Below are 16,807 nucleotides of genomic sequence, written 5' to 3'. Positions count from 1 at the left end.
ATAAGTAAGTAAACATTCTAAGTAATAATATAAAGAATGTTACACAAAAAAGTCACGTAAACGTTAATGAATAATGATAACTTTGAATTACCAATGATAATATACCTACGGAAAGAAAAAATAACGGTTCGAAGGAATTGTGTGTGATATTAGTTTTACTTTTAAGTAACTATAATATATAAATAGGTCAACCATTTCCTTTTATAAAACTATCTTCTCAAAAATTACGATGCTTTTATCTCGTAGGAAGTAGGTATGTTTTTTACGCTATATGTAATTTACTTGAAACAAATAGAAGGGTCAACAAACATAGATTGTTATTTTTAATCACAATAAATCGCGTAATTATGATTTAAGTCTATTCCAAAAAGAAAGCTTCTGATAGGCATATAAAATTGCATAAGTATCAAACTAGTACTACTAGTACTACTATAGTACATACTTACTCTACGTACCTAATAAACCACTAAACCAGTATAAACTGGTTGTATTACCTCGCTTTCTCAACATCAACATTTTGCAGAAACAAACAAGTTTCTTCTGTAAGTTGTTTCAATTCAACGTAAGTTTTGTAAAAGTACATAAAACCTTTTGCTAATGACAAAAGTTAATTTTATAGCTTATTGATTCACAAGTCTACTAATACTAGAATTTGTGTATTGTGCACTTGTGTAGTATCTATTTGTATTCAAAATTCAAAATTTCAATTATTTTTGCATTCTTAACTTATGAGTCAAATTTTTCTGCGCACTGACATCATAATTTGTTCTACACACATAAATCAAAACATCAAATAATGACTTGCAGTTTTAAAATATAGTAAAAAAACCGGTATTCAAAGGAGATTGCCCAAGTGACTATGGCACTTGGTATCGCAATCAAACTTATTGTGTCAAGATGAAATATAGCTCAATTTAAAGCTTGATGACTACTTTAACTACGTTTTTATATAAATAAGCCGCAGTTCGCGACAATAAAAATAAAACAATAGTTTTATTCAACACTTCAAAAAAATACTTTATCTACCTAGTTTAAACTAACGATGAACGTTAAGTTTTACATTTATTACATAGGTAATATTTTAATTTACAAGACAAATGTGAAAAGTAAATCGTAATAAACATTACCTATTTCAAAATAAATTACGTCGAACATTGTGTCGAACACATTCATTCAAGATTCATTTCAAATAGAAACTATGACATAAGACGCAGGACGCTTGCAAGAGAGATAGATATATGTGTCAAAACAAAAACTTTTACTTTTATTTCTATTTATTTGGTATAATTACGACTTAATAGTGATAAATATGATCATTATAAATACAAATAGGAATTAACAATATCACGAACACGTGACACAATTAGTACCTATTTTACCGATTCCATACGTGGTCATACATGTTTCAAAACACAAACTTTTAATATTATTTCAATTTATCCGGTATAATTAAGACTTAATAGTGATACATATGATCATTATAAATACAAATAGGAATTAGCAATATCACGAATACGTGGCACAACTCAAATTTTACCGATACCACCCGTGGTCATTCTCCTTTACCTAACAAAACGTTGCACTAAAATTAAGTCGGCCAATCAAAGAATATTACAATATATTCCAGAACAGGACGTGCAAACAATTTATTCCAAGGATTGTCCAATAGAGTATCCTCATAAATCATAATTTATACTATGTACCTACATAGTATAAAACAAAGTCGCTATCTCTGTCCCTATTTCTTATAGGTATATACAGTATTATCTATGGTCCCTATGTCCCTTTGTATGCTTAAATCTTTAAAACTACGCAACGGATTTTTATGTGGTTTTTTTAATAGATAGAGTGATTCAAGGAAGGTTTTAGTATATAATTTATTAGGTTTTAGACAAAGCGGGCGAAGCCGCGGGCGGTAAGCTAGTAGAGTATAGGACCTATTATAGGAAATCTGCATCTGGACTTGTTTTCAAAATAAAGAAAAATAATTGTCAAACTATTTATTATATAATTATTAGCCTTTTGAGTCGCTCTAATTATTTTACCCGATTGCAGATGAAAAATTAAGTATGTATTTCAATGATTACAGATTTGACGTGCAGTGTACATTACAATCTTATATTACTAGCTGGTTTATAACCGTAGTTGATACATATTCCATCATAATATTTTTACTTTGTAAGTATAATGAAATGTACCTATAACTAGGTAGGTACAAAGTGGAATACAAATACAATCTAAGCATATTTATCATTTTTTTTCTTAATACTTATATTTTAACATATACGTATTCACAAGTCCATAAATTTTATAAAAACATAACTGTAAGAATTTATAAGAAATACAAACAGTACTCATATGAACCATGTTTTTAGCGTGGAACCAGTTTTCACGTATTTTTTCTTTGTGAGAGTGAAAAAAAAGTACAATTGTTCGTATAAATTAATTCATGAAACTTATTTCATTATTTTACTGCACGTAAAAAAGACATAATTCGATACTAAAAGAGTACGTCTACATAATACGAAGTTAACAGAGTTTAAATACTCCTACATATTCGTATTTCACATGAAATAACAAGACTGCCTATAAGCACACTATAAGGCAGTTAACAATTCAGTTTATCTAATACAAGTCTGGAGACTGGACTATTCTAGAACATCGTAGTACATACGATACATCGAGAGAGGAAACCTGTACCAACTGTGCCTGTACGCACTTATACAAGTTTGGAGACTGGACTATTCTAGAACATGGCAGTATATACGATACATCGAGAGAGGGAACCTGTACGTACGCACACACACACACATGCGTACACGCAACAATACGCACACATACGCGCACCCCACGTACGTGCGATCAATCATGCGCTATCAAGCCTCTAGGCTCGTCTAGAAATATTCGACTTCACAGTCAATATTACAATTGCAATTGTGATTTATTGAATAAATATATCATGATAAGCGCAATCTTTGAGTGTTAATTGCGTTTTCGAACGTAATTAATATAACAAGGCTCCAGTTTCATCTAGAACTATTTTCTCCGTAACTTTCGAGTACGCAGTTGTTCGAACTCATTAATATTTGGTCCTGACATTATTTTTTGTCGATGTTTCAAAAGTGATTCTTTCCGAAATCAAACAGGTACATGATAAAGAACAGGTTCAAGCAGAATTGTGTAATAATTGGTGTCGTTAACCGGAGTTTAATTTATGCATACAGATAATCATAATAAATACTACTTTCAGGCTTCAGCTAATCTGTGAGCGCGACATCAAGCTTGTGAATTCTCACTCTTCTTTCGAAACTTTGTGATTTTTCTTAAGGTATTGGATTCCAAGTCAATAAATAAGTACAGTCACGAGCAATAATATATGCCTAGGGGGCGATGTGCAAAAATATCTGTCACTAGAACAAATTCAATAATATCTGTCTGCCCGTATACAGCATAAATATCTGACATTAGTAGGCAGCATAATAAAGTGGCATCAAAATTATGTGACGAAAATGTACAGCAAATAATTGTGATAACCTCTCACAGCATAAATATGTGACGTCGCCTAGGAGGCAATAATATCTGACACGATTATATTTTCAGTTGAATTTAAAATTTACAAAACAAATAAATATTATTTACGTTATTTATTGTATGCATACTACATTTATGTCTAGATATATCATAATATTATATCACGATTAAATTGAAATATTCACTAAGTGATATATTTTCTATGATCTATCCGCGGCTAGCATGTCACATTTCGAATTTATTTTGTTTTGTTTGACGTTAGCGGCTTTTGACATAATAATTATATACCTATGTCGCAGTCATCTGGTAGAATGTGCTATTTGATTGAATGACTGGCGCGTTCATTTCATTCATGGCGACATTTATTTAATGACTAAAGGACAACTCGTCAATTTCTAAACGTCATTTAGCACAGTAGTCGTTGGTCTGGATATGGTGGTGTGGTTGATTTCGATATAATTATTAAATACACAGAAATAGGCGCCAGCGCTGCTCGCAACCGTCTTCTTGCGGATAGTGTAAATTCTCAGCAACTTTTGTTTTTCAATGAACGCAATAGTCATCTATCCATACATAATATAATAAATCTGTAGAAGGGTCAATTCTGTACCTTGAAAATATTGAAAAAATAAATAGCAGGGGGTGTTACTGGATCGATACCAAACCCAAATATGTAATTAAAAAAATTTTTGTCTGTCTGTCTGTCTGTCTGTCTGTATGTTCAGGCATCACGTGAAAACTAACGGTTCGATTTCGATGAAACTTGGTATAATTATCTATACCTTATTATCCTGGGCGTAAAATAGGATACTTTTTATCCTGGAAAAATACGCAGAAAAAATTAATCTTAATTTTTCAGTTTTATCCATAGACGTTGTTCTGTAGAACCGCGAACACACGTTGCGTATTATTATAGGCCTACCCGTATTTGGGTCCAATAGATATTTATAAGATGTCATTGTCAGAGTTACTCAAAATGGAGAAATAAACCATCCACGCGAAGACCGACATCCGCGCGGACGGAGTCGCGGGCGGAAGCTAGTTCAACAATATGCCGAGCCTTACATCCGGATTATAACATAGCCCTTAGGCTATGTTATAATCCGCTAACTAGTTGGACGTTGAGTGACGGTTGCAAAATCAACGTTCGGCCTAGTCATTCAATTGAATGTCGTCATTCAATGATCGCGTTAGACATATACCGGCGCTCTATGTTATAATATATCAAACATGTCATGGACGCCAGATATTATTGCAACCTAGTTGATGTCACATATTTATGCTCTTTGTAAGGAATCAATGCAAAATACAGAAATATGAAATTGTGTCAGATATTATTGCCTCCTAGCTGATGTCAGATATTATTGCTTTCTAGTTGATGTCAAATATTTATGCTTTTTGTGAGGAACCAATGCAAAATACAGAAATATGAAATTGCGTCAGATATTATTGCCTCCTAGTTGATGTCAGTTAATATTGCTTCCTAGTTGATGTCAAATATTTATGCTTTTTGTGAGGAATCAATGCAAAATACTTAAATATGAAATTTTGTCAGATATTAATTGCCTCCTAGTTTTTTGTCAGATATTATTGCGTCCTAGTTGATGTCACATATTTATGATTTTTGTGTGGAATCAATGCAAAATGCAAAAATATAAAATTGTGTCAGATATTAATGCCACCTAGACGATGTCACACATTTATGCTTTTTGTGAGGAATCGATGAAAAATGCAGAAATATAAAATTGTGTCAGATAATATTGATATTATTGCCACCTTTTTTTAATAGTGGGGAAATCTTCCAAAGATACCCACGGCCCCCGGGGAAGGAGCCGTGGGTTATGTCGGATTCTTACCGACTAAAACCCCACTGTGTTCCGTCGAGCCGCTTTAATGATGGGGCCGCGGGTATTTGTTAGAATTCTTCCGCGACCCCCTCGGCGGCAGCCCATCTCCAGGCCAGGCGCAAGCCAAGAACAGGAAAGGAGGTTTGCCTGCTCTTCCCTCCCGTTGGCGGCATGAGCGGAACACGTCTCAAGTCGCCTCACCGCACCGGACGATGGATTACATTCCCCGTTCCACCGCCCGGCATATTATTGCCACCTAGTTGATGTCACATATTTATGGTTTATATGAGGAATCACATCGAAATATAGATATATAAAATAGTGTCAGATATTATTGCCTCCTAGGTGACGTCACATATTTATGCTGTGTGAGGTTATCACAATTATTTGCTGTACATTTTCGTCACATAATTTTGATGCCACTTTATTATGCTGCCTACTAATGTCAGATATTTTTGCTGTATACGGGCAGACAGATTTTATTGAACTCGTTCTTGTGACAGATATTTTTGCTAATCTGCAAATAGTAATATATTTATGCTTCTGACTGTACCTACGTCTTATTACTTATAATTAATAAATTACAAATTAAAAATTAGGTTGCTCGGATGGGATCTTGGATTGGCGATGCCATTGCAAGGAAGATGTGGGTTCGGATTCCGTCGTATGATCGAATTTTCTTCTATATTTGTATAAGTTTTAGACATGGAGTGTCTGTTAGTGATATAATTAGTTGATAATACGTTAATTTATTACTACTTATGCAAATAAGATCATTACCATATTTAAGTAGATTCATGAATATCTATTAAAACTTTACTGCGAATAAGAAATGAACAATAATTTTCTATCGTAGTACCAACTACCAGATTTAAGTGGAATTTAGTACTTATATTTTTATTTTTTATTTGTTTTTATAAAACGTGTAGGTACTTAGAATTATTTATATTGATGACTTTATATTGGCAAGTACAATAAATAAACTTTATATATGTATATAGATTATAGAGTAAAAAACTAAATAAGCTTGTATAACCCGAGCAGATACCTAACAGTGTAGAGATGAAAATTTCATAAGGAAACAAAATAGCGAATATAGGTAATTGTTAAATCAGTATAGCCGTTCATGCATACAGCCGTAACGAAGTGAAATAAGTATTTATTTATATAATCACAAATATAGATCGAAATTAAATTTTTATATAGCAAGTTTTAAAACTTCGAGCGTGCGTTTGCGACGCGTGTATGTTTGAATGTCAATTTGCCTTATTTGGCTTTCAAATTTTCTATACGATATGACGTTTTAAAATTGTAAATAGACTGACGTAAGATCATTGGTGTCAACTGTCAAGTCGATATGATCATTTCAATATTTGAATCTAACTTGATCTAACTTCTAGAATAGCTCATTGTTTATGATCCTAGGCTCGACCTTTTGGGTCGTAGTCATGACAAAAATAATATGTTACTAAAGATTTGTTACTATCTAAAACCTATATATTTTTTGCCTATATCTATAGTCAATGCACTATAATTCTTCTGCTAATGTGGACGGATTCGCGGAAAACTGCAACTTATTAATAACGAATTTTCAGTTTTACACCGATAAACTCGCAACAAACGAACTTAAAAATATATACACGTGTTTTATTTTCATTGTACAGTTTCCATAAATTATAATATTTATTTATCAACTTTAAAACAAGTTTGACTTCATAAATGCAACTTCTCGTATTATTTGCATAATATGTGTGTGTGTGTGTTTACAGTACATACACAGTTTACAAACCACATAATAATTATATCATATGAATGGGAAGATTGTACCTAATACCTATGTGATTGCTTCGTTCAATCAACACACACAAAGATTGTAATTGTGTAGAACATTGCTCTTTATAGATACCTATGTGCGTGTTAAAACATAGAATAACTAGCTTTCCCCACGACTTCGTTTGCGCGGATGTCATGTTGTCGTGTGACAGTTGTTTAATGAAATCATCCGTTTAATTTGCCCTTCATATCTTTATAGAAAATCAATAACAAATGGATATTATGTATTTTTATTTTATATCAAAAGTTTCGACGTTCACTTGTTCATTCTGTTTTTCTCATTTTATCAATAAGTTAAAAATAAAACGACGCACATATAGGCACGTACGTGTTTCTTTTTTATAAACCGTTGAATGCATTCCACAACATAGCAACAGTCATTATCTGAATCTATTTATTTACTTATTTAGATCACAATTGTCAAAGCTATTTAACTTGCAATTCACATCAGATAAAATGTCTGACCTAATACATAATCTATGCCTACCTCAACCGCTTAATTGCTATAACAATTAATTTAAAGTAATAATAAATTCTCACCTCGTGTTTAACGGCGAAATGAAGACTATAATCAATTAGGATAAGTATAATATTATAGAAACGTGATGAGTGAAAGCGAACTCATTAAAGCTCAAGCATAGTATTATATTATCTGTGGCCCAGGTATGAAACACACGTCACACATATACAATGGTTTTATTGCAACTACCACAGTCCCTTTGTGTATCGCAATTCGCAATATATCTAAACGTATGTATGTACTTGAGTTCACCATACGAACGCAAACATTGACTCGATCTACGATAGCAATTAAAGTAAATGACAAGTAAGTATGGGTTGCGATGGTCGCATGAAGGTACAAGGTGATTGAGTGCCTCTGATATATCTGTGCCTATAGAATTGTAAGAAACTACTAGTTATAAATGAAAAATTATGTTTTAGCGGAACACTTATTGAAATGAGATTATCCCTACTCATAATATAAATGCGAAAGTAACTCTGTCTGCTCTTCTATACGCCTACACCACTGAATCCATTTTGATTAAATAAGTTACAAAGATAGTTTGAGACAAGCACACTTGCTTTTATCCCGGAAATCCCACGATTGATTTCGAGAGTGACACCGCAAGTGGAAAGGTAGTAAGTAGGATACCCTACTGATATGTTGATATTTAGACGTATACATGTCTAAATATCAACAAAAACATTCCTTTGAGTGAAATTGCGTGGGTCACCTACTCTGTAGAGTGAAGAGTATACAGGACACTTGATGTTAAGTGATAATTCCCCATACTCAAATGATTACAAGTGCATTATCTGGTGCAATAATTGTCAATGCATGTTCATTCATATTAGTATAAACCTTATCAACACCCACACAACCACCAGGAGACTCAAAAGAAGGATACCTCAGGATTTGATATAAAAAAAAAATAGTAAATAAAAGAAGTCACTGGACGACTTCCGTACAAAACAACCTTTAAATTCTGAAAATATCGCTGAATATCTGAAAAGTGATACATTGCGATGAATAAATAAAAAAAAAAAAATCATACTAGTTTAGCAATTTATATGTAATAATTTATAAGTTATCTATAGATTATATCTGGTGAAAAACATTAAATTTGTTTGCTAATTTTAGTCACAAAAACATCCATAAATATGACATGTATATTTTTAGTCAAGGTTGTTTTACTCATTTACATTAAAAATATGTTGAACCAAATCTTTTTTACATCAGCAAAAATGATAAGAAAAAACAATATAATATTCTGCTAAAAAATATTAATGGAATATAACAATTCATGATAAGAAAAGAAACTATAGTGATACCGCACTAGACTAGGTCGTACTTTTAACCAACTTCAAAAAAAGGAGGAGGTTATCAATTCGGCCAGTATGTGTTTTTTTTATGTATGTACACCGATTACTGCGTGGTTTCTGAACCGATTTACGTGATTCTTTTTTTGTTCGATGCGGGATGGTGTCGAATTGGTCCCACAAAAATATTATTTTATGAGCATTTTTGTCTGTATTTGTAAATGTTGCAAGTGCAAGTTTGAAGTCGGTTGTTTTTAACACAGTTATTAATCTTGTTAAATACTTGCTTAACTGGGTTAACTCTCTATTCATTCAACTAGACTTGCTTTAGAAGCACTTTTGATTTATCATAATACATCATTAAATATTTACCACCAGTTCAGAGAGTAGTTTCTTTTTCAAATTTATACTATATCTATTCTAATATTATAAAGCTGAAGAGTTAGTTTGTTTGAATGCGCTAATCTCAGGAACTACTGATTTGAAAAATTGTTTCGGTGTTAGATAGCCCATTTATCGAAGAAGATTGGCTATGGCGGGTGAAACAGTGAAAAGCAGCTAATTGCAAATTTTGTGAGATTTGGAATCTTACAATGAAAACACATTTTGAGCTATTAATAGATGGAGTAATTCCAATAATGTAAAATATTATGCATCAAATAGGTAAGTGCTACATTACATATACAATTATTATACTGAAATAATCATATGAAGCGGAATTCACAGAACTTAGAAATAGACCTAAAAATTCCACTACACTTATCAAATTGCTATTACGCACTGTCTTTTTCTCTCTCTCATTTACAATGCAAAAATTATAAGAAACTATATGGCATTATTGTATATTATATATTATGGTTGGCACTTTAAATAAGTATTCTATTTTTTTAGAAATGAAATAGTTTTGCAAGAATCAGAATAAATGGTTAAATAGATGGAATGTAATAAGTTTAACTTATTTAAGTACTTTTGCAGAGTATATATTGTCCCTCTTTTGTTAAATTTTCCTAAATCCCGGATTTAGTGAGGATATAACACTTTTCTTTACATTCTCTATAAAAAGTGACAGGATGTTTAAATTCAAAGAAGGATTCAACATCTTTCAAAATTATACACACAGGTACATAGTCCGTTTCATTGATAATTCCGTCAAAAAAGTTCCAGCATATTCGACAGACACAATTTAATTTGAGCAGTAAGTTAACAAGGATCACGTAACTAAAGAAAGTCTCATGATGTTATGTAAACCAGTAAAACCTGAAAGAAAAAAAACTAGAAACCTGTACACTGTTTCGATATCCAAGATACAGGCAACAGCCTAGTTTGGATCTCCTGTAATGATGTAATGTTTAAATTTTTTAGTAAATAAAGATTTTATTATTATTTTATTATTTTATTAAATATTCAGTTATTATAATATCAAATTTCATCTAAACTTAATCTATGGTACCTAGCTATAATATTCTTATGATCAATGAAAGGAGCAGTATTATAAATTAAAATAACGAGAATTAAATGTAAGAACTTACCAATTTGCTGTACAATCGAGTTTGAAGAGATGTTGCACAATTTTACGTGAACTTCATTGATATATTGCTGTCTTAAAATTTGGAAATGTGTAGTAGGATTATTAAAAATCACAGTTATTCTGTAAAGGTATAGTTAAACGCGGATAAATTTGTATTCAATTGTTCAACATTAATTCAAATAATGTATAATTTTAATGTGATGTGCTTTCCTTGTGCTTTCAATCTTGCAAAGTCAAATGACAATTGACAACTGACGTCTGACGACAGCAGCTGACCATCACAGAGTACATTATTATAACTGAGTACAGATTATAGTCTATGCTGGTGATTGATACTATATTATTTGCTCTGTGTGCTCTGTTGTGATCAGTTGTGATCAAGAAGCTTATATCTTATACACTGGAGATTGCACTATGACCATTGACTTGTCACAAGAAAATATAACCTTGAATGACGTCAGTGTTGTTTTTTGTCTCTTTCTGTGGGTGACCACACTGGTTTGTATATTCAGGATTTTTCGAAATAGAAAAAACTAAAAATCATGGTCTATAAATAATAACGACATCTATTTTTAACAGTATTAATTATATTATAATATTACTGGCCATACTTTATAGGTACATACAATTTTAATTGGTATAGAATGATAATTTTAAATAACTCTTGGCTACAAAGCCTGGATATGAACCGATATATAGCATTAACATCCTTTGTAAATAGAGGAAAGTTGTGTTTTGCATCAGATGCTGTTTACCAAATTGTAAGCTACTCAGATCTTCTTTTTAAACGCGTTGCTTCGACGGGTCAATTTCAAGCCAAAATCATCAAAGAAAAACTGTTTATAATAAACGCCTTGCACAAATTTCAGCTAACTTTACAAAGTTTATTTTTCAAAAGGTATGTTTTTCTGGGTCGTAATCCTCATTAACCTTGATGGGCACATATATTTCTTTTTATTTTACTTTTTGGAAAGCTGAAATACCTAAAACAAAAAATATGAGGTAAGTTAAAAAAGTATAAACAATGTAAAAACGAACAATCTTATAACTACATGTGAGTGCAATACCGATGTCGAGTGTTGTTTCATTACTAGTAAAAATCTTGAAAATGGTGTTCTAAATTTCATCATAATATTGTTATTTCAATATATTCTCTTCACTATCCATAAAAACTCGTCATCATGGTTACCTTACTTGTTAATTTTGTTTATTGAAAACTTGTTGAAAAATGATAAAGTATTAGGAAAATAACAAATTTAACATGACTGCTTTCTAAAATGATGCAAAATTTTACAATTTTTGCCATTGAAATGATTCTAAACAGGTAAATGCAGGAGTATTGAGGAATATTGTAAATAACGTAAATATACACTTGCCTGTGAAATTCTATGCCAGAATTTGGTGTCCAAACACTTCTGCAATTTTTCACAATGCAATACATTATTTATATTCGGAAAATATTTATTAAATACGCAACAATATTAACTTAAATATTCGAAGCGACGCAATTTTTTTGACACTTATGCCATATTGTCAAAGTGAGAGTTGCTACAATTTTATTATGGTAACTACCCATAATCAGGGAGTATCGCTTTTTAATAATTTTTTTTTTTTTTTTTTTTTTTTTTTTTTTTTGAAATTATTATTACAAATTATTACTAACAATAACTTAAGTCTAAGTCCCACAAAACTGCACATGCAGTTTGTCTGTGGGATCAAGTAATATATTATATCTTATCTATAACTAAATATATTATATAAATATATTATTATCTGTTATAAAATATGGTATTATGTATATATTTTTATTTGAGTGAGTAGGTATATCTATTTAGGAGCTTGTGCTTTAGCATTCTAATGACTGAAGAAGGTGTTTTCTTAATAATCTTTTAAATTTGTGGATATTGGCTTCTGTTCGTATGTATTCTGGTAAACTATTGAGAAAATATGGTAAACGTTTATCTAAGGTTCGATCTCCAAAATAATTATTGACTCTAGGTACTTCATATTTTCCTGAGGTCACTGACCTTGTTGTATGATTGGTATTTAAAAGAATTAGAGAAGAAATAGAGCTATGGTTGTTTACAGCAAGAAGATATTTGTGCTTAAGGCTGACTGGAAGAATATTACAAAATTTAAATAGCATTCTATAGTTATGTTTATATTTATGTTTTATCTTTTTACTGACTAAGAGTTTTAAAAATCTAATTTGCATATTTTCTAATTTGTTTAAGTTAGTTTTAGTAGTAAGTCCATAACAATCCAGAGAATAACTAAGAATAGAATCAACAAGGGCCATGTACAGACATTTTAAAGTCTTTATAGGAACTTTGTAACTTAGGTGATAGAATTTACCTAACAATACTTTTAATTTATCATATATATAGTCTATATGTGTAGTCCAAGAAAAATGTTCATCCACCCTCATGCCCAGATATGTAACAGTTTTCACGCGTTCAATCGGTTTACAAATACAAGTTTTAAATTGATTATGGATGCATTCAAAAGTGTGGGAATTGGTCCAGATACTTATTTTATTTAGCATAAATAATAATTGTCTCATCCAACAATGCTTCTGAATGACGTTGTTGGCAATTTATCAACAAACTCATGTACAAAAACTAACCTTTTGCACAGAATATTACGGCATACATAGTAGCCTTGGGAAAACGTCGTATTAACAGTGGCAATACCAAGTTAGGTGTGAAAGTGATAAAACACAACAATTTTCTTGTTACACGTCAAATGTTCATGCCGAAATCTCCAGTGTATTAGATATAAGCTTCTTGGTTGTGATCAATGTTGTGATTGACTGTTTGACATGGTAACCAAAGAGTATACTGTATAATGTATAGGGATGGTACCTAACCTATAAATTATATTACTATAATAGGATGGTAACGTAGACAGAGTCCAGAGAAACTGCTTACTGCTCTCATAAAACGTTTGAATAAAATAAATCATGAAACTTAAGTGTTGTGTTGGTGGTTGTGATGCAACAAAGGAGAATAACCGTTTATTTTGTTTCCCTAAGATCGACTCCCTCAGAAATTTGTGGCTTAACTTTATAGTACCTAGAAATCCTCATCTTATCGGTCTGTCAAAAGAACAGCTGAGAAACAAACGCGTTTGCGAGAAACATTTTGATAAACATCAGTTTGACGGAGAGGGCAAGAGAATACGGTATTCCTATCCTTGTTTGTTCAGGGATGAAGAAATAGCATGCGGTGAACCTCTTGCTCCTCCTGGAACTGGTAAGAATCTTTAATATAGCAGTGGGTTCACAAACCAGGTGTTTAGTTTAAATTAATACTTTTTTTTTAATATATTTTGCTTAGTCCTCAAAGTCAAACATTAATATTGAATAGTAATTAACCTATTTTAAATTTGTTTTCAGTGTATGACGCTTTGAGCGATCACAATTACTGCAAAGAGTACAGTGATGATGAAAATGAAGATTTAACAAACTTGGTTGTTGGAAGAGCAGGTAGTCATCTCATAAACTACACACGTAATGTATGCATTAAAAAAGAGACGGAAATAGAGAAACCTCCTTTCAGAGTTCAAATAACTTTAAAACGAGGCTTAATATTTATCTAGAAATTTAAAATGGAAATTTTGTCCAGAAAAACTTTACAATCATGAATGAAAATTTGTTTTTCAGGTGAAGGTTTTAATGATCACCTGGCTTGTGTCAAAGCTTCCGCATCTGAAATTGATATTAAAGGTATTTATATGTATAATAGTGATAATAAATTTTTCTGCCAGAATCATGTTAATAGACTACTTCCCCTTTTCTATCCTGAATGAATTACATATTTAAATTGTATTTGGTGAATGAAGACAAAGGTCTATGAATATTTAGCTAATCATTTTATGTAGTTAGAAATGCCAGCTCAGTAGTTATTATTAATTAATAAACATGTATTTATTCATTTATAATTTTAGGTGAAGATTCAAACTACCCTACATTTTCTAGTCCTATTGAAAGTTATGTATGTGCAGAATCAATACATATTGGTTTGTATCTAACCCCATATTATAGTTACTTTATTGAAAATCTTTTCATTTATAATAATTAATATTTAAATTATCAGAATACAATGTTATTAAGTTGGTTTGTTTGAATTAATAAATCTCTAATATAGCCTAACCTTTGAAAATTATCTATTTCAGACACTCAATCGGAACTGATTGTGGAAGTGACAATATCTGAAAGGACAACTACAGAAAAGACCAAAACTACGAAACAAATGTGTACACTAATTTTTGATGAACTATCATGCGTTAATATTTTTGGTCAGAGGAACTTATAACTCCTGGCGTTAAAGTATATATTGTTATTTATGTGAAGGAATAACTGCTACCACCTTCAAAATAAAATATTTAAAACCAGATTGTGGTGGTGGTATAAATCAGACATTCCATTTTATCGTTTTTGTGACCGATATTTAACATTTAGAATAGCTATAATGGATAAAATATCAGCCAATAAGTCAAAGGAGAAACTGTGCAATTTTAAAATGTCCTGAATTCTTGCAGAATGGTGAGTTTAAACTAGAATGGTTCTTTAATTTTATATGTAACACTAAGTTTTATATGTTCAATTAGGTATAAAAATAAAAACAAATTTTTATTCAACAATTCTTTTTCAGATGGCACAACCATAATCACTGGCTGTGAAATAAGTATATTATTTGGTCCTTATATTATGTTAAAAGTGGTGAGAAATAATTTTCTATAAAAAAGTAAGATGGAAAATTATCCAAATTATCTATCATTTGGATAGCCAGTTACCTCACACAAAGGACAACTAAACTAACTTATAAGATTGTGTGAAAACGAAAAAAATAAATATAAGAAAATTAAAAAGAAAGACAACACGATTTCAGTGCTCAAACATTATGAAATATTATACAGATGCACTAAGTAAGTTTATTTATAAGTTACCTTATCTTGTTCAGTATACATAATTTCCTATCGTTATCCTTAATGAGTTTTATTTTTTCCAGATAAATATTACATTAGACTAGCAGGAGCAAAAATGATTTAACCCCATTTGTTACTCAAGAGGAGATATTATAGAAGAACTGATAAGGAAAATTTGGTTGCATCCCTCATTTTTGATAGAGCCTATTTAAATGCTAAAAAGCATTCAATTTAAAGCATTACTTAAATAAAAAAAAATGAAATAGAAAAAAAAAAAAACATATACTTATTGTTTCATTACCTACATTCATAAGTCTTCCTAAATTAGCTCTAGCCTTCTATCTCTTTCTATTAGTGACCTAAGTATGCCATAGACCATGGAGCAAGTCTTATATCTTCTATGGAGAATCCCACGGACTAAAGGTAATTATTATTCGTCTAGTGTCTAATAAAGTAGCCTACTCACGATTCAATTTCAGTAACAATCTGTTGACACAATCTGCAGTGAGCTGACAGATTGTGTCGTGAATAGTATAGTTGAGGGCACGTTGGGGGCGTAACCCAACATGTTGCGAATTGGATCGGCGCGGAAGCAACCCGACAAATTGTCTCAGCAGATTGTGTGCGTGTTGAAAAGTGAGTATTGTGATTGCTGCAATCTCGGCTCAATCGCGCTCGCAAAATAGCGGTTTTGAGATAAACGCGGGAAAGACATTTTTACATATTTGAGGAAGATGTTTATATTTTATAGCCGTTTATACTTTATAGCCCTTGAAATCTATCAATAAAATTGGAAAAAATACAAGCTTTACAAAGATAATTATCTTATATTTCATAAATTAGTATATCCATTAATAATGCGTATTATTGCGTTGAGGTTTAGCATCAGGCCAGGCATCAACGTGACGTGCACACGTTGTGGCAAGCAATCGCGGAATGAAATTGTGTCATCAGATTGAGGGTTGGATGAATCGTGAGTAGAGAACGCTCAATCGCGACTGCAACAAATTGTTTCAGCAGATTGTTGGTTGTGTTGAACCGTGAGTAGGGCCTTTAGGTGTCTACAATTTTGTCCATGGCACAGTCCATGGTAGATCCATAAACAAATTCATGAAACCAAAGTGGCGCCAACACGGATCGTGCTGTGTGGTAGATTATAAGAAATGTTTTTAAATATTATAGCAGTATATAAAACTATAGACAGTATATCATAATTATTATATAAATTAAAATTCAAGTATATCGAATCGTAGTATTTTGCATGGTGTTTTTTCACAGAATATACTAGTAACACCCGTCACCCGTGCACACAAAATAC

At 31.5% G+C, this 16,807-nt stretch overlaps 2 protein-coding genes across 4 annotated transcripts in view; one reads left to right on the top strand and one right to left on the bottom strand.

Annotated features, from left to right (window-relative positions):
* LOC123702927 (sodium/bile acid cotransporter-like) overlaps positions 1-10,792 on the bottom strand; it is a 49,060-nt gene extending 38,268 nt beyond the window's left edge. The window contains exon 1 of one of the 2 annotated variants that reach the window (XM_045650780.1): positions 10,562-10,792. The gene's annotated coding sequence lies outside the window, so the exon portion shown is untranslated. Of the gene's footprint in view, positions 1-7,751; positions 7,915-10,561 lie in introns of those variants that run through there. The other variant, XM_045650781.1, reaches the window with a different exon arrangement.
* A 2,658-nt stretch (positions 10,793-13,450) lies between these two features.
* On the top strand, positions 13,451-15,753 carry LOC123702933. Of its 2 annotated transcripts, XM_045650791.1 has the most exons (7): positions 13,451-13,814; positions 13,958-14,047; positions 14,225-14,287; positions 14,509-14,580; positions 14,737-15,106; positions 15,216-15,489; positions 15,573-15,753. In XM_045650791.1, exons 1-5 carry the CDS (start codon positions 13,523-13,525, stop codon positions 14,874-14,876), a joined length of 657 nt encoding a protein of 218 aa, XP_045506747.1. In that variant the 5' UTR covers positions 13,451-13,522; the 3' UTR covers positions 14,877-15,106; positions 15,216-15,489; positions 15,573-15,753. The 2 variants fall into 2 exon arrangements, with proteins under 2 accessions (XP_045506747.1, XP_045506748.1); XM_045650792.1 differs by lacking the exon at positions 14,509-14,580.
* The last annotated feature ends 1,054 nt before the right edge of the window (positions 15,754-16,807 follow it).

Source organism: Colias croceus, chromosome 24 (genome assembly GCF_905220415.1).
Source record: "Colias croceus chromosome 24, ilColCroc2.1".
In the NCBI taxonomy this organism is placed as follows: domain Eukaryota; kingdom Metazoa; phylum Arthropoda; class Insecta; order Lepidoptera; family Pieridae; genus Colias; species Colias croceus.
Note: the sequence above shows the minus strand (reverse complement) of the source record. Positions and strands in the feature narration are given on the sequence as shown.

What these genes read in the sequence shown, in the direction of transcription:
- LOC123702933 (XM_045650791.1), top strand. Translation starts at nt 13,523, where the DNA reads ATGAAACTTAAGTGTTGTGTTGGTGGTTGTGATGCAACAAAGGAGAAT. An exon ending in TCTTGCTCCTCCTGGAACTG is followed by an intron (nt 13,815 to 13,957) that starts GTAAGAATCTTT and finishes ATTTGTTTTCAG; the next exon opens with TGTATGACGCTTTGAGCGAT. An exon ending in ATCTGAAATTGATATTAAAG is followed by an intron (nt 14,288 to 14,508) that starts GTATTTATATGT and finishes TTATAATTTTAG; the next exon opens with GTGAAGATTCAAACTACCCT.